Source organism: Drosophila suzukii, chromosome 2L (assembly GCF_043229965.1).
Source record: "Drosophila suzukii chromosome 2L, CBGP_Dsuzu_IsoJpt1.0, whole genome shotgun sequence".
Classification (NCBI taxonomy): Eukaryota; Metazoa; Arthropoda; class Insecta; order Diptera; family Drosophilidae; genus Drosophila; species Drosophila suzukii.
The window spans coordinates 8,836,497-8,856,426 of record NC_092080.1 but is presented as its reverse complement, the minus strand read 5'-3'; the positions used below and the strand labels follow the sequence as shown (position 1 = coordinate 8,856,426).

The 19,930-nt window shown below is 38.2% G+C and overlaps 4 protein-coding genes across 4 annotated transcripts; 3 read left to right on the top strand and 1 right to left on the bottom strand.

Annotated features, from left to right (window-relative positions):
• Positions 1-11: 11 nt before the first annotated feature.
• LOC108020523 (glyoxylate reductase/hydroxypyruvate reductase) lies at positions 12-1,692 on the top strand. The gene is made up of 5 exons (XM_017088872.4): positions 12-159; positions 309-718; positions 859-1,196; positions 1,256-1,381; positions 1,527-1,692. The coding sequence occupies exons 2-5, from the start codon at positions 318-320 to the stop codon at positions 1,643-1,645; spliced, it is 984 nt and encodes a 327-aa protein (XP_016944361.2). The 5' UTR covers positions 12-159; positions 309-317; the 3' UTR covers positions 1,646-1,692.
• Positions 1,693-1,735: 43 nt separating this feature from the next.
• Positions 1,736-5,179, bottom strand: Oseg5 (intraflagellar transport protein Oseg5). Its single transcript, XM_017088823.4, has 6 exons — positions 5,011-5,179; positions 4,483-4,939; positions 3,928-4,155; positions 3,491-3,870; positions 2,899-3,426; positions 1,736-2,371 (listed from the first exon to the last, which is right to left on the bottom strand). The coding sequence occupies exons 1-6, from the start codon at positions 5,145-5,147 to the stop codon at positions 1,774-1,776; spliced, it is 2,328 nt and encodes a 775-aa protein (XP_016944312.2). The 5' UTR covers positions 5,148-5,179; the 3' UTR covers positions 1,736-1,773.
• Positions 5,180-7,881: 2,702 nt separating this feature from the next.
• On the top strand, positions 7,882-8,750 carry LOC108011612 (uncharacterized). Its single transcript, XM_017076790.4, has 2 exons — positions 7,882-8,051; positions 8,116-8,750. The coding sequence occupies exons 1-2, from the start codon at positions 7,992-7,994 to the stop codon at positions 8,656-8,658; spliced, it is 603 nt and encodes a 200-aa protein (XP_016932279.2). The 5' UTR covers positions 7,882-7,991; the 3' UTR covers positions 8,659-8,750.
• A 767-nt stretch (positions 8,751-9,517) lies between these two features.
• LOC108006453 (UPAR/Ly6 domain-containing protein twit) lies at positions 9,518-19,426 on the top strand. The gene is made up of 3 exons (XM_017069980.4): positions 9,518-9,805; positions 14,441-14,626; positions 18,760-19,426. The coding sequence occupies exons 1-3, from the start codon at positions 9,736-9,738 to the stop codon at positions 18,984-18,986; spliced, it is 483 nt and encodes a 160-aa protein (XP_016925469.2). The 5' UTR covers positions 9,518-9,735; the 3' UTR covers positions 18,987-19,426.
• Positions 19,427-19,930: the final 504 nt, after the last annotated feature.

The window sequence follows — 19,930 nt, the reverse complement described above, 5'->3', positions numbered from 1 at the left end:
TGCATTTTGTTGTCAGCTTTTACAAGTGATAAGTGTTGGCGATATCTGAATCCCTATAAAAGAGTGCTACCATAACCAATAATTTGTCAGTCGTCAAACAAACTCGGAGCAGCAATCTTCAGTGCTAACAAATAATTTTGGCGACCTAAGAGTTTCGAAGTGAGTTAAGAGAAAAAGCTCTCCATTAAATTGGTCAAAAGAGAAAGTAGTATTTTGCAAATCTCTGCATAACGATTATCTATCAAGTGCTCCCAATGACACTAGTAACTATTTTAACTATCAAATATTATCTTGTTTCGTCATTATAGCACCCAATTATGTCAACAAATAAGCTGTACAAAGTGCTAATTGCGCATACCGATGTTCCACCCGAGGGCATTGAAATCCTAAAGGAGAAATGCGAGATCCTTCAAGTGACGAGTGAGCCCCCACTAAATAGGCTTGAAATTCTGGAGAAGATCAAGGGCGTAGATGCTGCCATTTGGGGCGGTCGAGATATCCTCGATGCTAAGATTTTAGATGCAGCTGGTCCACAATTTAAGGCCGTATCCACCATGTCCTCGGGCATCAACAATGTGGATGTGCCGGAGTTGAAGAAGAGGGGTATTCCATTGGGAAGTACTCCTGCGATGCTAACCGTTGCGGTTGCCGACTTAACTGTGGGTTTATTAATCGCCGCCGCTCGGAGATTTCAAGAGGGTCGAAGAAAGATCGATAGGTAATACACAAATAGTGGGTTACTATTGTAAAAATATGTAGTAGACCATATTAACTATTAAGATATAGTAATATGGAAGATGGAAGATTAGATATTATAATATATTAGATATATTATTAGATATATTTCCTTAATTCTAGTGACAATTGGGACAAGGACCATCTGGACTGGATGCTGGGTCAGGATATTCGTGACTCCACCGTGGGTTTCTACGGCTTTGGAGGCATTGGCCAGGCGGTTGCGCAGCGTTTGTCCGGATTCGAAATCGACCGTGTGCTCTATACCACCCGGAATCGTGTTAGCGATGAGATCGAGAAGAAGTTCAATGCCTCTAAGGTGGACTTCGATACCCTCCTGGCGGAAAGTGACTTCCTGATAATTGCATCACCTTTGAACAAGGACACTCTGGGATTGTTTAATGCCACCGCCTTTAATAAAATGAAGGAAACAGCAGTGCTGGTCAACGTTGGAAGGGGCAGTAAGTATATATGTCTATATTTCGGCTTTTAATAAACCTAATTGATTATTATCTTGAAGAAATTGTCAACCAGGATGACCTTTACGATGCCTTGAAGGCAAAGCGAATCTTTGCAGCTGGCTTAGATGTTATGGATCCTGAGCCTCTCAAGTCCCATGACAAATTACTCGCTCTGGACAATGTTGGTGAGTAATCTTCATTAATATTTGAATAATTGTTTTAAAGCTATGTTAAGTTAATCATTCCAATCTTGAGTTTTAAGTTCTTATCTTCCCATTCCCATTTACATAGGGCACTTTACTTATATTTTTCTTGGTTTTTCTCATACAGTGGTCACTCCGCATGTGGGCTATGCCACCAGGAGAACGCGTATCGATGCTGCAACTTTGGCATCCCAAAATGTGCTCCAAGGACTGGCTGGTAAGCCCATGCCCTCTCCCGCTTACTAAAAAGGATCAGAGGATGTAAAATGTTTCAATAAGTTCCTAAAAATCTATGTAATACTTCTAGTAAATTTCAAAATTGTTTATTATACATTAGGAAAGCTTTTAGGATTCCTTGGTTAGAAAATTCAACTTCATTCACTTGGGCTTTCAGCCTCTTCTTTGACGACATAGGGCAGATAGAGTGGATCCCACTCCTCCCGCTGCAGGGCCTTGAGATACTTGATTCTCTCCTGGAGAACCCGTGGCAAAAAGTCTGGCTCCTCCGCCTTGTGTTTCTGGGAGATTTCCAGGGCTCTCCGCCAGTTGTGCATCCGCAGAGCCAAACCCACTGCCTGTTCGATTTTCTTGCCATGCAGCAGGATCGTCTCTGCCTCCAGATTCCTGCCCAGCATTAGTGAATTCTCGGCCATCTGCTCGGCACTCGAGGGCGTTAGGGTCTTCAGGTGCTGCAGGTAGCTCACCTTGTCGATCTGCAGGGCCGCCGAGTAGGCCTCCTCGCTGATCTGTAACTGGTGCTTTCTGGTGGCCACCGCAGCCAAGGTGGCCCACAAGCTGGCATGCTGCCCCATGCGGCAAATCTTCAGGGCCTGCTGCCACTGACCCTCGAGAAGGGCGCGATGCAGGACCTCGCAGTACATGTTCACATTGACCGGGAGCAGGGCGCCGGCGCAGCGGAATGTGACCACCGCATCCTCGAAGCTCTCGATGGTAATGTTCTTTCCAAATTCCCTAAAAAAGAGGTTAATTTTCAACATAACAGATCTAAACGAAAATAAACTCAACTCTAGAAAACGTACTTTCTTTAAGTTTTTTAAAATGAGGAAAACCTCTTTTTTTTGGTTAATTGCGTTCTAAAATCTGTTTGATATTGTAATTAACATATTATTAAAGTATATATTATACTTTGAAAAAAAGACTTTGAGAAAGTGTTTGATTTAATTTTTTATAGGGTCCTAAGTAACAGATCTTACTCTGACAACATGTAAAGTGGGGATACTTTTGGAGAGGTCTGATTGTAATGGAATTTAAAGGTTCCATGTTAAAGAAGAAGAAATATTTAACAAAAAAGAGTGTGATAAGTATTTTCAATAATTAACAATCAATGTGTCAATGGCGATTTTATTAATAAATTTTAATTTAATTTTAAATGGGAAGTACTCCTAAAGAATATATTAATATTTAAGGAACTCAAAATTTCTAAACTTTTGGGCGGATTATTTTATTGGTGTAATGGTAAATTTTTTAAGGTAACTCACGCCGTATCCAAGGTAATGGTGGTCAAAGCAATAATTGTAGGATCGGCGGCCCCTTCCCCGGGACAATACCAGATGCTGTAGCATGAGTCGTGCACTCCCACCAGAATGTTTGTCTCGCTGGCCCACATAATCGAGGCGAGTTGGGTGCCGATCTTGTAGATCTCATCGGTGCGTTCGCCACTTAGATTACGGGAACCACTCACAAAAAGCTCTCGATTTAAGTCGATAAAGGCCACAAACTGATCATCTGAAGTTCCAGCTCGACAGGCTGCAATTTCAGCCAGCTGTTGCTTTGCTTTCAGGGAATGGGGCTCATACTGTCGGGAGGCACCCGGTATTAGATCGAACAAGTGCAGCAAAGTAGGATCGGAGTTATCCCTAACGGCCAGGACATCTAGCCCTAAAGACAACGAACGCCAGGTGAGCAAGGGAATCTGTGCCTGGGAGCCCGGATATCGCGGATTGAGGTGCAAACGACCTGTGTAGGTGTAGACCCATATCGATGAGGCATCTAAGATCATAAAGTACCTGAAATTTAAACGGAAAAGTTGATATATTTCACTGCAAATACAGATTATTCGAGTTTACTCACTTTTTTCCCACTTCAATAACCCTTGTATCATTCCTGCCGTCGATAATAATAGGAGTATTGATGTACTTCTCATTATAGATGTGCACTTGGTGGGTGGTGGCCACCACCAGATGGCCATAGCCTAGTCCGAAATTAACCACTCGCTGTGGAAAATCCAGGATATCCTGGCTGCCAGTGGCAATGTCCTTCAAGGCAATCGACTTGCGACTTTTAGTGGTGGCCTTTAGGTTTCTGGAGATTATCTGCTGCTCGATGGCATAGGCCACAATCAATTGACCCGTGGATGTGCCGCAGGCCACTTGAGTGCCATCGGCTGACCAGGATAGGTTGTAGAAGGAGCCCACAATTGGGGTGCTGAAGCGAGCGCTGTCATATGTCCACTAAAATTGATTGTTATGAGGACTTGTATTTTATTTTTTACCACTGTAGGGACTCACCCCATTGCTGTGGCACAGTTTGAGCAGATTAAATGTGCCAACAAGCAGGTAATCCTTCTCGGGATTAAAGGCCACACTCGTAATGGCATACTCCTCCGCGGCACTGGTAAAGAGATTAGCTCCCTGGGCATCCCAGATCTTAAAGCGAAAGTCCTCGCCTCCGGAGGCTATAACATTGGATTGAGAGGACCAGCTGAGGGAAAGCACCAGGCCATCATGGGCACGCCACTAGGAAGGTTGAATTTAATTGTTTACAACTAAATGTTCTTTTAAAAAATAATAAATAGCTCCTGGAATATTTAGTGCAAACTTAAACTGGTCATGTTTAAGCAGGAACAATAACCAATAATAAAATTTATATTAAAAAAATTATAATCACTTCATAAAAATAACAAAAATGTATACTAAGAAAATAGATGTTTAACTTTTGAAACGAAAACCTAAAGTATAACTGTTATTAGCCTTAAAAATTAAAGGATAACTGTTATTTCTTAACCAAACAAATCCCAAATAATTGTTATTCACAAACATTCACGGGACTTTTTTTGTACTAACCCTGATGAGTTTGCTGTTGGCTGCCAAAGGCTTAATGGACATGTGTCCGCCCTGGCAAAATACAATGGAGGTGGAGTTGGGTGCCCAACGGGCGCAGTGGATGGCCTCATCATTCTGCACCACGGTGGATCGCAACATCCCCGATCGAGACCAGATCTTGATCACACCATCCTCGCCGGCGGTCAGAAGACCGGCTCCATCGGGACTCCAGCGGCCGGAACTTATGGCCGCTCCATGGGCGGAAATACTACGCTCGACACGGGCACTTTTGTTCAGGATTACGAATCTTCCATCATTGCTACAGATTAGCAGGTTGTCACTACCCTTGCCTCCACCACTGCTCCTGCCGCCCAACAAAAGCCAGTGCAGATCCGTGGGTACAAAGTCATCCGGCAATTTGGCCACCTCCACAGAATCTCGACTCACATCGCTCCACTTGAGGATCTGGTGGTCGTCGCTGTGGGAAAATACAATATATTATCATTGTTCATCACTTATTCAAAACTATCAAATTAAAGAAACACTCACCTTACAAAATATATCTCCTCATTGCTGCTCCAATCCACACAACTCAGTGGATAGTTGGTTACTTTTTGTTTCTCCTCCTCTGAAGCCTCTGAATTTGTTAAAGAGTTTTTCTTGCAGACTTTTGTTTTTAACTTCATTCCGGCAATATATTTTACGAATGAAATCCGAAATACAATCTTTGTTTTGGTGAAACTATCCGGTTGTCATGGAGATTTAATTTAAGTGTAGCATTTTGGTTACCATGGAGATCAGGTTGTGGTATTGACTAAACGGTTGCGATATTGGGTGAAATAATTCCCTTACGTGATTCAGTGTCATTTAAATTTCCCCACTCAACAATTATACGATCTTTTTATCGTTTTGATCATTAGTATTTTCATTGGAGCCCCGAACTTCCTGTCCTGGATTTTGATCATTAGCATCTTCATCAGTCTCCTGATCATCGGCACTTTCATCGATGTCCTGACCTTGCTGACGTGGATTTTGTTTCCTGCAATTTAAAAATGTATTTTAATTTTTTTATTTAACAATAATTTTGAAAATATATAAATAATTTCAAATTTAATATTTATATTTTAACTATATATTTTAATATTATCATATATGTTTTAAACACATTTTTAAGAAGTTTAACTAATTGGATTTAATAACTATCTTTTCTTTCTGGGTTATTTAACATTTTTAATTTCTTAATTACCAGGAATTAAAATTTTGAAGCCAGGCAATTGCCAATTTCCGCTTTTGTAATCAACGTTGTAAGCAAATTGTCTCAGATAAAAAAGAGCGCTTTAAGCTGCGATTTCTTTGGAGTTGCTATGTAAACCCACCTATAATTAGGGTTTATTATTTAGTCAAGCAAGCGAAACTGTTTTCAGCCGCAATTTGCCATAATGATTGTCGGTGACTGAGACGCAGATGAGAATTGTTCGAGCAAACAAGATTCGGACGACGGAAATGGTAAAACGTGATAAGATCGGATTAAATATAATTTTTATGTGTACGGAAAGTTTCCAGACATTCGTCATTTTAATTATCGAATTTCTATTATATTATTCATAACCTGTCTTCCTAATTGCTGCCCTTAAACTTCTTTCAGCATAATGACCAACATAAGTTGTTAGTAAACTCAACTACCTTTGATCAATTTCCTGGGGTAGGTTCTAATTATTTTCTAATTTGTTGCCTGCCAACAAACGAATTTTGTCAATAAATCGGGAAGGATTTCGACTAATCATTGAAAGTACCGTACCCCTAAGTCAACGCACACGTCATTGTCCAATTTTCTTAAGATTGCATATCTATTTACTTAGAACAATCAATCTATTGGAGGGTTCTTTCGACCTTTCCCTATAGGGTTCTGCCTAATCATCCCCCTAATTTATCGTAGGAGGCGTAGTTTATTGGATTTCCTTCACTGAAGTGACACTTTTCGTGTTCAATGAACCTTCTCAACTCATTTTTCATGTCAACGTACTATATTGACTGTTAGATTTGAAGCCTTGTTTATGTTGGAGGGAAAGTTTTTGGCATTATGAGGGACTGGTACAATATATAGAGTTTCAATAGATGTTTTGGTTTGAGGTACAAGTGATTAGCCGATTATTTGTCTGGCCATTGAACTTGTCTTGGACTTGGACAACAATTGAACTTGGAGAAAAATTTGTGGTGGTATGAAATGTACTTCAAACAACCAATATTTATTTTTGGTATTTTCTATATTTGTGTTGTATTTGTTTACAAAGTTCCTCTAAAAGATACATATGTACAATGCTAATGAAGCACAAATTTAAAATTATCTAATAAGTATAAATATATATATAAAAAGTACCAAAAAAAAATTCGAAAAATTAAAGAAACCCAACATAAAGTTTCCTTCCACTCCAAAATATTAAAAAAAATGTAATAAAACTAACGTTAAATCCACTCTTCTTCGGTTATAAAACGCATCTAATAAAACGCTTTCATAACTAACTCGTATCAGTTTGATTCGCAAAAAAAGTCGTAAAAAATCCTGTTGTTGACGACTAAACCAAACGAAAGACAAACATTATTAAATTCGAACGCACTCGCTCAACCGCAGAGGCAATAAAAGACAAAACCTCAAAATACCCACACTTTCCGACTGCAATTGAAAAAGCATAAAGTACTTGCAACATTTTTTGGTTGCAAAGCCAATACTTCCCCTGCCGAATATTCCCCCTCAACTGAATACATTTCCTTATCAGAGAGTTGCACTTGATTAGACGGGCGACACTGATGGCCAAATCGATGTGAATATTGTGGAATATTGCAGTGGAAAAGTGTGAGGGGAACCAGAGTGACGATGACGATTGAAACGGCGACGGTGGCTGCCATTAGGCGTCAAATGGTCCGGCAAAACACATCGACTGCAGCGCACAGTGGGTCTTAAAATTGTCTAATGATGATTGATATATCATATCATATATTTATCATATTGACCATACAATATTCTGACCATATCATATATTTATCATATTTATTTTGCAATTGGTAATAAGGCATCCGATCCTTCTTGTTAACATTTTTTTCGAAAGCATATCAAGTCAAAAACTTTACAATTATTTTATCTCTTCAGGATCAAACAGTATTTAAACCAGAATTTATTTCGATCGAAAATCGAGGTTCATTGTGAAATGGTTTAGAATGCTTAATTTCTTATCGAAATTCCAGAAGACTTTAACTTTCAGTTCTCTTGCACGATAAAGTGAATAACAAACATTTTTTCTTCCGATCGATAATTTATCCAACCTTGTTTTTTGCGGTATATTACAAATTATGACAATATTATCTTTCCGAACTGCACTGTTTAATCAAACGAGGTAAAATGTTGTGATCAGCTTAGCATTCGAATAAAATTCAGTGTAGTTTTACACCATTCAAACGTAGACACGTTCTTATTTTTCCAGTAACGTAAACAATATTTAAAGCGATCAAATTCTAGTTATCCCTAAACCAAAACAATGTCGCGACTAGAAAAAGTGGAGATTGCAGGCTCTTCGAATTGGGGACAAGTTAAAGAGGTAATGGCAAGTATCTGGAATCAGCGTAGACTAAACTTCTTGATACAAAGTAAATACCACTTAGAAAGAACCCAATGAGAAGGTGGCTGTAGTGGCAGCTCGTCCCACCGAGGGATCTGGTGGTCTTGCGGCCAGGTGGTTGGCCATGACGGGTGCCACGCCCCAACCCACTTTTCCATCGACAACTGGCATAACCGATGCCTTTTACTCCGAAGGATCCTCCTCGGCCTCATTCACCTCTGTTTCACCCAGATCCTCCGACTCGGCTATACCTCCTGTAGGCCGTCCCCAGTTTTCAACCGTTCTAAAGTCTTGCAACAGTAAGTTGGCTGAGCAATGGAACAACCTAAGTACACTGGAAACTGCTGAGGGCTTCCATGCCACTCTTACCAATGTGTTTGATGCAGTAGGTCGTCTTACTGCGGAAACTGCTGTCAACCTAAGAGACAATCCCAGCGATTCCCGGTTGTACAGGAAACTGGTATCGCATTTGGTGGAAATTGAGTCTAACAAAAACATAGTGCAGTCTAAAATAAATGAGTTTAGGGAGGAGTCGGAGGAAGTACCTGTATCGGAACCAAATACAGAAAGGAACGAATTCCATTGATTTTCGTTCGGCGCTTTAGTCAATTGTCAGATAAAAGTTTTTAAATTGTTATATGTATGTATATTTTGTTAATTGTAAACCGACAAATATTTCGTAAACGTCTTATTATTTAATTCCTCTTTGCAGTTTTAAAAATAGAGTCAATTTTTTTTATAAAAATCGTATGCTATTTCTAAAAAACCCCAAATATGTACTATTTTTTTTTAATGGTAACTAAACACCGCTAGGTGGCGCTATACAACTGCAAGTAAAAGGTAGAGTAATAGGTGTCTGATAGTAGAGGCATTCGACTAAAAAGTTTGTTCTTCGATTTTTAAAGTTTTGTTGCTTTTTATGTAATTAAAAAAATTTTTTCAAGATATAATAAAGTATGCTTAAAAAAATACCCAATATAATTTAAACGTTTTGGGGAGCTCTATGTTCTGAGACGACTTTTAGGATATAAGAAATAAGGAAAGTTTTTTAGGGTTTTGAGATCTATAAGATGTTCAAAATGTATCTACTTTGCCCCACTGTTCTGCCTCTGAAACTGCAAGTGTTTGCGGGCACCATTAAAAAAGTGCAGCCATATCGCGGAGCTGTAAACTCCTAAACCCGACCCAGCGTAGCTCCGCTCCACTCGAATCCACTCAACCCAATCCGCAACCGAATAGCAGATATAACCCCCCCCCCCCAACGAGGGACCCCCAAATAGTATTCTTCTCGTTGAAAGCGGTACTCTTTCAATCGCTTGGCTGGCTTCCAGCCTTTCAATCGACCGCCTTCAACGATCTCTCTCATGGCGATTCGTGTGCGTTGGGGTTGGGTTCGTTTTGTTATTGGTTCAACTGTCGCGTAGCATTCAGTATTCAGTATTCAGTGTTCAGTTCTCAGCTTCAGTTCGTTTCGGTTTCAGTTCGCAGTCAGTTTGTCAACGGGTCGCATGCGTGTTCGGAAAATCGCGCTAACCGAAAATTACTTTGGAATATAAGAAGCCAAGGGAAATAAGAAGTTCAACCATTTTTAAAGTGTAGTGCTTGTGCAGTGATATATCTAACATTTCCCTCTAAGGAATATACAAAAAATAGAAGAGGAATCATGACATCCTACGGTTCAACAGGCTGCCTTTTGCTCGGCCTTCTATCCCTGCTGATGTTTTTCAATACAGGTGGGTTTTCCAGAGCTCCATTCCGTCCACTTGCATAAAATGGCAGCTAATTAAGTAAAGAAGGAGTTTCGGGTGGCTCGGAGTTACTTAAGTGCCTGGGCGTGATTTCCCATTTAAATGTGCAGCAAAACGAGCTTGAGTTCAGTGAACCAAGTCAAAAGGGTTCGCTTATGCGGAAAATGGGGGAGAAACTCAGTCAGATTAAAGTATTTGACGGTTGCTGAAGACTTGTGAAACTTATGTAAAAGAAATGACGTATATATACCAAATCATTTAAAGGTATTACAATATTAAAGCAAATTAAACTGTTTTTTTGGAAAATACAAGACTTAAGAAGTGGTTTATATTTAAAGTTAGGAAAAATTATTTTAATTTTCAAGTTGGTCAGTAGACTAAGAAAAAAAATCCATTTCAAGCAAAATTAAATCAAAAGTAATACTTGAGTATAATCAGTTGTTTTCTTAGACTGACCCCATTGATAAGTCTTTTAAAATACATGGCCATCTGTCTGAACTGCGTTAATATTTTTCGCATTATCAGTGCAATTGTCTAGACAGATGAAATCCTCTTGAAATACCTGCACTTTAAGAGAGAAAAGAGCGAATACAATATGTGCTTGAATTTCCATGATTTATTATTATTTCTCCACTTGCTCGATATTTTTCCACAGTTCATTGGTGTTTATTTTTACTTCAAATGCACGACGTTCAATGGTAATGAGAACGAAAATATTTTCTCAACCTTAAATATGCAGAGAAAATAAATTTCATAAATAGCCAAGAAAAATGTCGGAGAAAAATGTGGTGAAATGAAAAATGCTACTCTTATTTTATTTCTGGAAATTTTCTCATTACGCAGAAAGGGGTGTAAAAAGAATTTTTATACCATAGTCTCAGCAATTACTTGGACTTACCTCAAAAATTTCATTGAAAAAGCGTGCCGCATATCTGGTCATGTCATCAACTAAAAGTTTATTTGTGTTTATGTAGCGTGGGCGTGGCAAATGACAACTTTGAGTGGCATAAACCCAGTTGACCACTCGAGCCCACCTCAATAAAAATGACTAATCTGAGATCAACTAGAACGATATGGAAATAATGAAAATTAAAGGGTATGGCCAGAATCAACACACATTACCGAGACATGTAATTATTTCAATATAAACAGCTCATCTGGTAGCCAGATACTCGATGAGGCATATCCAGCCACAACCTTTGCGTAATCTTAAATGACTGTCGGAAGATCGTCTTAATTAATAATCCGCCGCTGTAGAAGTTGCCTGGGCCAAGCCTAATTAAATCCATTGAGTTGCTTACTAATTCACTGCAATTTACTGGGATGTAAAACGCAGTAATTTCGAATAAGAAAGCTTAACTGAAGTCCCTAGAAAAACAAAAAAATTATAGTAGTAGATTTAAAGTAGAGCTGGCAAAATGATTATTGATTGAATTATATTATGATGACAGCGAAGGATGAGGATTTATGAATTTCGGATTTATCGGATTAATAATTTTTATAAAAAACAAAGTTTACATTGTAAATAAAAAGAGGACGGTATATAAATGGTAATGACACCACGCTTTTTCTGTCAACAAATTCAATGTTTTTCCTTACACTTTGTAAACTAGTACACATGTAATCCAAATGGTATAGTACATATATGGTATATTTTTAAACCATCCGCATATAAACATTTAATGGTCACTGCAGATGCCAAATACATTGTATTAGGCAGTAAATTTAATAAAACCTAAAGGAAAATCAAAGCTAATCCATATAATATATGTGGCACACAAAATATTGTGCATTTTCTAGCGACAACACTTAAATATTACATGCAAGGAAAACTGTATCATTTGTATAGCATAAGTAGCCTTCAAAATTATTTTAATAGGTATGTAACAAGGCTATAGCCTAATCTCTTGCATTGCCCATCCCTTTGCATTGTTTGAATACCTAGAAAGCTCGCTAATTATTTAGGTATTCGGCACAAATGTGCTGCAATTTTGATAAACGTTCGACGGTCTATGCAATTTGTTTTTTCGCAGTTGAACGAACCCAGATTGCATGCCAGTCAAAGGCAAAAGCGAAACTTTCTATCGAAGCACCAACCGAACCTCTATTACTTTTTAGGGTCACAAAGTTGTACCCACCCTACAATGGAAGCTCCACACACTCGTAACTTTCCGAGTTTAATGCGTTGCGATATGGACGACACTTTTTTGGGGGGAAAAGGGTAAGGTAATCAACACGTTTCTTTTGGGGGCCAAGTCGTAGGGTTTGCGAACTTATGTATTATATATGTTCGGGGGCAGATCCCAAATGTTGCAAGTCCAACTTGCAGTTCGCCTCAAGTTTGGAGCTTAATGGAAAAATTGCATGTGAACCCCGTTGACGGTGTGTGGGAAACTTTTTTACCCCCATTGTTGGAGACTCGTACTTACGATATACTTAAATTCCATATGCCTATATGGTTGCAAAGGGCAATAAACTCCATCTATTGCGTAGGCTTGGCAGAGCTGGAAATGGATTATAAGGGGTAGGAATAATATAAAGAAAGAAAGAGTGCAATTAGTGGGTTTCTTTTAAGGGTGCAATATGCTAGGGATGATTCAATGTTAGTTGAGGTAGGAAAAACAGGAAGAAGAATTGAAAGAAAAGAAAGAATCCTAACTTAGTTAATTAATTAATATTTTCAATTTGCAACTTTAAGGTGGAATATATATTATGATAATGGTTTTGAAATATAGATTGGTTTGTGATCAGACTTTTTCCTATACCATACCCCTCTTACTTTTACACCGATGATTAAAGCCAAATTCCGATGGCCAAAAGAATCGGCGAAAACATCTCGTCCAACAAATACTTACGCACTTAGCGGCCACCATTCGGGGCCCCAAATGCGTTTCGATTTGGATTCGGATTCGGACTCGTATGTTTTTGACCATGTTTGGGGGGCAGTTGCGGCTGCCACATCGGTTGGCATAATGCAACCACAACCGCAACCACTGACAGGCACAATATCAATTTTCAGTTTTCATGGAATTACAGTCATTACCATTAGTAAACTGCCACCGAGTTGCAGCGGACGCGCAAATAAACAATTCTGCAAACGATCTGACAATTCAACTGTCAATTAATTTCAATATATTGTAAATGATTATAATTTCCATCTCGGTTACGCCGTTTTTCGCGGCAGTTTTTTGGGCTCTCGATCGCATTGAATTGCCAACTGCCAATGCGAATGCGAATCGAACGCAAATTGCAATGTTTATGCTGGTTGTTTATGGCCAAATGCGGTCGCTGGCCGAAAAAAACACGTTTTTGGCCAATGCGTTGGCACACTTCTCCGGCCTTTCCCCTTTCCCCCTTTTCCACCTCTCCAGCCTTTCGACTTATCTAGGCTTTCGCTTAAACGCACCTCAACGTGTTGGCTAAGTGCATTTAACCCGAACGTTAACGTTTGACGTTTAAATTGGCCAGAGAAACGAGTTTTATGGCCGCCATCACAGCCGTAGTCATCATCATCACTCAAATATTCTCGGAACCGCACGCAGCAAGAATATCTCTATGAAACGCAAAAAATTTTGAAACTATAACGATCTATTAAATGATATAATCTATTTTATCATATTTCTATTCGATAAACCATAAAAAAAGAGAAAATTCTTCTAAATTTCGATATCATCATCCTTTAAAATGTATTCGTCGTATTTATCCCTTACCATTTCTCCTTGTTATAAATTTCAATTGAATGATATGATCTATTTCCATCATTTTTCTATCGGAAAAAACTTGAATAAAAAAAGTGGAAGATCGTTTCCTATTTTAATATTATTATCCGTAAAAATCCTATTCTTAGTTCTGATATTGAAAATATTTATAGTCTCCAAGACATTATCCCTTACCATTTCGCCTTGTTATAAATTTCGGTTGACCCTTCATGCTATCTAAAAACTAATTCTGATATCTATATGATTATTTCTCGCAGTGCAACAATCGTGAGCCCAATTTAATCAAATAATTATTTACACACTAGTGACTAGTCTCAGTGGCTAATCGCACGCATAAACCAGCCGCAGTCGAACTTTTTGACACTTTTATAAGGCAGTTGCCCATAGCCTGTCGCATAAATAACTCGGCCAAAAGGCTTCCGACTAAAATTAGTGGCGGTTCGGCAGTATTTCAAAGATCTCCGCCAACGGCATCGAGCGCAGCAGGAAATTATGGCCTAGTGGCCATTCCAGTTGATTATGATGGGATGCGATTCATTAGTCAAACGGTTATGGATTCGGAAAGCAAAAATTAGTTAGTTACTTTATTATGATGCCAATAGCTGGTGGTCTTGGCCAAACAGAGTATCAGTTAGACTTTAAAAGTGGTTAAGATGGGGAAGAATTCATATAAATCTTCAAAAATAACATTTCTATACTGATAAGTAGCAAGATAGTATTATACTTGTTCATAAATCATAACTTGTAGTTTTGATCATGGAAAATATATCTCAATAAAGTATGTTAATTGATTACTCTCAAAGAAACGTATTGAAAAATGGATTGGAGATATGTTTTAGTGCTCTGAAGATTATCTGAATTGTTAATGTCCCCATTAATTGATATTAATTACCCATTTCAGCCTCGGCGGTGCTTCGATGCTGGCGCTGTTCCACGGACGTCTCGAATGGCGAGTTCTGCAACGATCCCTTCATGCCGGAGACAATTTCGGAGCAGCAGCGCTACTGGAGCTATGTGAACTGCACCTATTCCGTGGGCGCCAAGTCGGTGAATGCCCGACCCGTCTGCAAAAAACTGGTGCAGGAAGGTGAGATCGAACCCACTCTATATACGGCCAACCTGTACTCACTCGGTGTCACAGCACCTCCAAAAGAAAAACCACAGGCATGAATAATTGTGCACCCGTTGCATTTGCATTGTTGTGACCGCGTGTGCGGTCTTTGGACAGGCTGCACTTAGAAAAATTTAGTCTTAGAAAATATTGCCAAAAATATTACTGTCCAGTCTCAAATATTGGACAAAAATCAAGAGCATGATTTTAAAAATTTGAATAAAATTTTTTTTACTGTTTCCTGTTCTACTGATTATATACAAAATTAAAATATTTCAATATATAAGGTTGTTATGTGATAAACAGTTCCATAGCCTATTTAAAAAAATTTCTGAAATGAAACCTTTTTGAGCTTATTCGGTTAAAATTGCTCAAAATGCTCAAATGCTAAATTAGTTGCTGTTTTACAGATTTATACAAAATAAAAAGAAAACAAAATATAAGGTTGTTATGTTATGAACAGTTCCACAAACTATTTTAAAAATTTTCAGAAATAAAACCTTTTGAGCTTATTCGGTAAAAATGGCTCTATTTACACATTTAATAGACATTTGATCTGAGAAAAAAAATGGTTTTTATTTATCAAACCTTTAAATAAAATTTTCTCTACTAAAGAATTCTTTTATAAGCCCCATATAATTATTAAGATATCAATTATAATATGTTCTGAATTTTTTTTTAGTGGTTAGGAGGGAGGGGATCGCTAGATCGACGCAACTCACACCCGGCTGTGGCCGAGAGTCAAACAAGATTGAAATTTATTGCCCTGACAAAGTCCAAACAAGTGCAGGCGACACAAAAACTACAAAAAAATATAGCAAACAGCGGACAATTGCCAATGGAACGACTTGGATCTGCAAATGCAACGGCAGCTGCCGCTGTTGCTGGGCGTTTGCAAAGGGGGCGTGGCAGGTAGAGACCAACAACAACAGGGGAAACAACAACAAGTGGCGACATTTTGGCCCGCAGTTGCATGTGCCGCTAATTTACGGCAAATTTATGTGGAGAAAGATCAGGCGAACGGGGCGTATGAGTGATATTTCGAGGTGGCTTTTCGGCGATCTTAAGTCCGATTTTACTGCACTGTCCACCCGGTTTTTTTGCTAGTTTCATTTGTTGTCTGTGGCCAAAGCAATTTGTTCATTTGCATATGACAAGAAAAGCAGACCAAAACAAAGCAGACCAAAATTGCAAATTACCAAGCGATCCGTGTCGTTACTTTTTGATCTAAATTCACTTTGCATTGTTTGGGCCATCGCATAAATTTGCCAAGCGGCAGACGATTTGGTTTTGGATTTTTAATGTGGGTCAACCAGTCAAACAATGAAATACAAAATCTTTTTACTATAAATGATGGAATGGCCTTTGGCAAAACTTTGTTGCACGCAATACAATAAAGAGTAATTTATCTAAACCGCATGAACTGCACGAACTTTTATAGATACAAATTGAAGCCACTATAAAATGTAGATATAAATTATGAACAAATAATATATTTGACTTAATTGTTGTTGAAAAATGTGTCTATGAAAAGCTTGGTTCAAATTGAAGTTACTATAAAGTGTAGACATAAATTTTTATAAAATTTGATCAATGGGGGTTGAAAAAGAGTTTATGAAGGGTTAGAAAAGTCAAAAAGGTGTGCTAGTATATCAAATTATAGTATTATCTATTAATTTACAAAACAGCAAACTAATTCATTGCAATTTAAAGCCCATCAAAAGCGGCGGCCGGGATTTCTTGAGTCGCATTTAAGCAATTTCTTATTGCCAATTAATGAACACCATTAAATTTTTGCAATCATGCGTCTACAAATTGGTGCGGCGAATATTTGCAAGTTTTGAGCTTGGCAGTTGGCAATTAAAATTGCAATTGCAGACTCTCAACCGTCGCAGTATCTATATCTCTGACTGGGTTTTTGGTCCCAGAGCGACATGAGCAGCGCTTGTAATGCGCAAAATACATAATATACGGGCCGAGCGGGCTAAGGAAAAAATATACACAAAATACATATAAATTAATTAAGTTGTTGCACAGCGTGAAGCGCTCAATTACGAGTCCAAGATGAGGGGCGAAAATCGGGGGCTATGGCGGCAGAATGTGTCTGAGAAAAATGCAACTAGGCGATGCAACTTGTTGTTGCCATCTGGGTTTTTTTTTTTGGTTTTTTATTGGCCGCTAAATTAATTGCCTATGAAGTTTAGCTTAGACGAGTGGCTAACTTTTTGGCAAATGTCAAATTAAAAACGTATTCCATAATGCCAAAATATGAAGCCAAGCAATTAGCCGCAGGCTGTTGATTTACGTCTGTGACTGCAAATATGTTGCAACCTGTTGCAAGTCGGCCTAGGACCATTTTTGGCGGCTAACAGCTTATTTCTGGCTCTTTTCTCCGGGGAATCGTCGAACCAAAAGGGAGACAAACATAAAGTCAATTTTTGATATATACGTTTTAACTTACAAGTTAACTACTTTGGGCTTGCAACTTTTGATGCAATTTGACCGCTTTAAAATAAGATTTATTGACTTTTTCCTGTTTTAAAGGTTTTTCCAAATGTGAGCTATTTATTATAAAATACAAACTATATATATCATTTGAAGTTTATTTGATAAATTGCATTAACTTTATCCTCAATTTAAAATTGCTTATATAAAGAATATATTATGACCTGCACAGAGAACTCTCTCACTTTTTCATCAGAGTGGAAAATGTTCTTAAAAATAGAACGACATTTTTAGATTGAAAATGTTTTTATTTTGCTCAAATCAAGTTGAATTGGCGCTATTTGCATAGTATATCTCAACAAATAATTTATTATTCCAGTCAGTAGTGTATACTTATCAAAAAGTTGTTAAATAAACGGTTTTTAAGAACGAATGTTCTCAATTCAAGAACAATGTAACATACTTGAACTTTTCTCTCTGTGCCCAATTTTAAATTGCGTTTATAAAGATTAAGTAATGACCTGCTGTAAAACAACTTCTTTGTTCATTTTGGTGATACAAAATATAAATCAATTTGTTTAAAAAGTAACATTAATAGTAACAAAATATGGCTTTTCCCCAAGAGTAAAATAAGTTAGGTGCTCTCTTATATTTTACGCTTTAATTTCCCATGTTTGCAGCAACAGTTTTTTTGATTAAGCACACATAACGAGCCATAAATAATTAAATTAATTAAAATTTAAATTTATTGCGCCGTGTGTGCGGTAGACAATGTCCAAGCGGCATTTTTGGCCGGGGCTGCTCTGGCCAGCGGAGCACGCGGCGTATGCGCAATGTGGCACACACGGCGGCCGCTGCATTTTTGATGGCGGTTTTGGGCCTTGTTTGATGCGACGACCGTGATAAGGCGACAATTGTCAACAATTTTATTAGTTCGACGGTGGCCCACCGTCCACCGTCTGAGCCAATCACAAAAATGGCCAACTCTGACCATTTCGAGCGGCTTTTAAAGTTCGCTTTTGCCGTATTCCATTGGAAATGTTTTTACCAGTTGGTCGTTTTGTTCTATTTGCTGCTCACACACACAAAACACGCAATTTGTTGGGGATTTTTTTGTATTTGTTTGATTTGCTCTTTCTGGTTTTCATTTGCCGTCTGATTGCAAATTGTCTCTAGTTTCGTCGAGTTTGAGGTACGATTTGGCAAATCGTGTGCGTTTCGCATTGCGTTTTTTTGATATTTTTTGCCGGACAAAAACATTTAAAAAGCCTTGAACCTATTGCAGTTCAAATGGGATGAGAAAAAATTCCCCTTAAAATTAGTATTTGGAAGTAAGAAAAAAATAGCTGAAACAGAAAGGATCAAAAAAGGCCTTAAAAGTCATCAAACAAATGTTTAAAAATGATTTAGTGCACCCTTTTTTAATCCTTTTATTATTTTTTTAAACTGTTGACAGCCATGACCACATGGCTTTTATTTTATTTTTGCCTTGCGGCATTTCAAATGTCATTTCTGAGATATTTTCATGTCTCGAAAAGCAGCCCACGCCGGCACGTACGCACATATAGATTAAATTTAATGCGCACACACAGAGCAGACATTAATTAAAATGATTAAGTGAATATATTTAAATGCTGATCTCTACCCCCTCATATTTTTTTCAGTGTACGGCAAGCGGGTGATTTCGCGTTCCTGCTTTTATGAGGACATGGACGATTCGGCGGACAAGTGCGCCAACGACCAGACCTCGTCCTACATAAAGACCGTATACTGCCGCACCTGCACCACCGACGGCTGCAACGGAGCCAGTGGCTCCACCCCGCTGCTCCTGCTCCTCGTGCTGCCCCTCCTGCTGGCCTTCTCCTTCAGGCACTTGCCCCTGTGCAAATGAGCCAACGGATCCGGCCCAAACCGGACTTAATTAAGGAACTGCAAGCTGGCCGGGAGTTTCGGTGCTTAGCCCGGACTTAACTGAATTTCTTCAACGAGTTTTTAGTCACTTTGTCACCCCCACGAATCTGCACAAATCACATACACAGGAGAACGGGTTGCCGTCGGCTGGAGAAAGTCTTTCTCATCGGGGTTCACCCATTCGACATCGTCCTTGTAAATGTTACTCGGTCACTCGGTCACCATCACCTCTCACCCACGAAAATCAAAACAGTTACTCGTAGTCACAACTCTACACCCTTCATTAAACACTCGATCACACACTTAACTTTGTTGTAATTTGTACATCTTTGTAATATTTTTATTATTGTACTTGTAATTGAAAGGGCGGAGCCTTCGGTTGCTGCCCTACGTAAATAAATAAATCATATTTAGATGGTATACGAGGTGTTTATTTATTGGAGTTTAAGGGATTGGTTAAAAGTAGGGGATTAAATGGGTTATAATTTATAGGGCTAGCGATTAATTTTCGCCTTAGTATGAATTGAAACTTTGCCTAAGTAGCGATAGATAAGTGATCGATACCAAACTCAAATAAATAACTTATTTAAAAATAAATATATGTATTTATATGTATTTAAATATACATATGTAAATATGTCAATAAAATTTTAAAAACTATTAAACACTAACAAATTATAAATGTTAATATGTTTTTACAACATACATATAAAATTACTCCAGTACAAAGAGATGAAGAGAGACAAAGAGATCAAAATAAATAAAATCTGATTTCATTCTTCGGCATATTACATTTGTATTTATTTTCTAAAAATAAGTACTTTAGAGTATACTAGTTCCCTACACCTAAGTTTTGCCATTCTTATATTTTGCCAATGATTTTCAGCAGAGTAGAGTTATCAAATTTTAAAAAGAAGGAACAAA

What these genes read in the sequence shown, in the direction of transcription:
- LOC108011612 (XM_017076790.4), top strand. Translation starts at nt 7,992, where the DNA reads ATGTCGCGACTAGAAAAAGTGGAGATTGCAGGCTCTTCGAATTGGGGA. An exon ending in ATTGGGGACAAGTTAAAGAG is followed by an intron (nt 8,052 to 8,115) that starts GTAATGGCAAGT and finishes AATACCACTTAG; the next exon opens with AAAGAACCCAATGAGAAGGT.
- LOC108020523 (XM_017088872.4), top strand. Translation starts at nt 318, where the DNA reads ATGTCAACAAATAAGCTGTACAAAGTGCTAATTGCGCATACCGATGTT. An exon ending in GGTCGAAGAAAGATCGATAG is followed by an intron (nt 719 to 858) that starts GTAATACACAAA and finishes CCTTAATTCTAG; the next exon opens with TGACAATTGGGACAAGGACC. An exon ending in GGTCAACGTTGGAAGGGGCA is followed by an intron (nt 1,197 to 1,255) that starts GTAAGTATATAT and finishes ATTATCTTGAAG; the next exon opens with AAATTGTCAACCAGGATGAC.
- LOC108006453 (XM_017069980.4), top strand. Translation starts at nt 9,736, where the DNA reads ATGACATCCTACGGTTCAACAGGCTGCCTTTTGCTCGGCCTTCTATCC. An exon ending in GCTGATGTTTTTCAATACAG is followed by an intron (nt 9,806 to 14,440) that starts GTGGGTTTTCCA and finishes TACCCATTTCAG; the next exon opens with CCTCGGCGGTGCTTCGATGC. An exon ending in CAAAAAACTGGTGCAGGAAG is followed by an intron (nt 14,627 to 18,759) that starts GTGAGATCGAAC and finishes TATTTTTTTCAG; the next exon opens with TGTACGGCAAGCGGGTGATT.
- Oseg5 (XM_017088823.4), bottom strand. Translation starts at nt 5,147, where the DNA reads ATGAAGTTAAAAACAAAAGTCTGCAAGAAAAACTCTTTAACAAATTCA. An exon ending in CCAACAGCAAACTCATCAGG is followed by an intron (nt 4,156 to 4,482) that starts GTTAGTACAAAA and finishes CAACCTTCCTAG; the next exon opens with TGGCGTGCCCATGATGGCCT. An exon ending in AACTGTGCCACAGCAATGGG is followed by an intron (nt 3,871 to 3,927) that starts GTGAGTCCCTAC and finishes AATCAATTTTAG; the next exon opens with TGGACATATGACAGCGCTCG.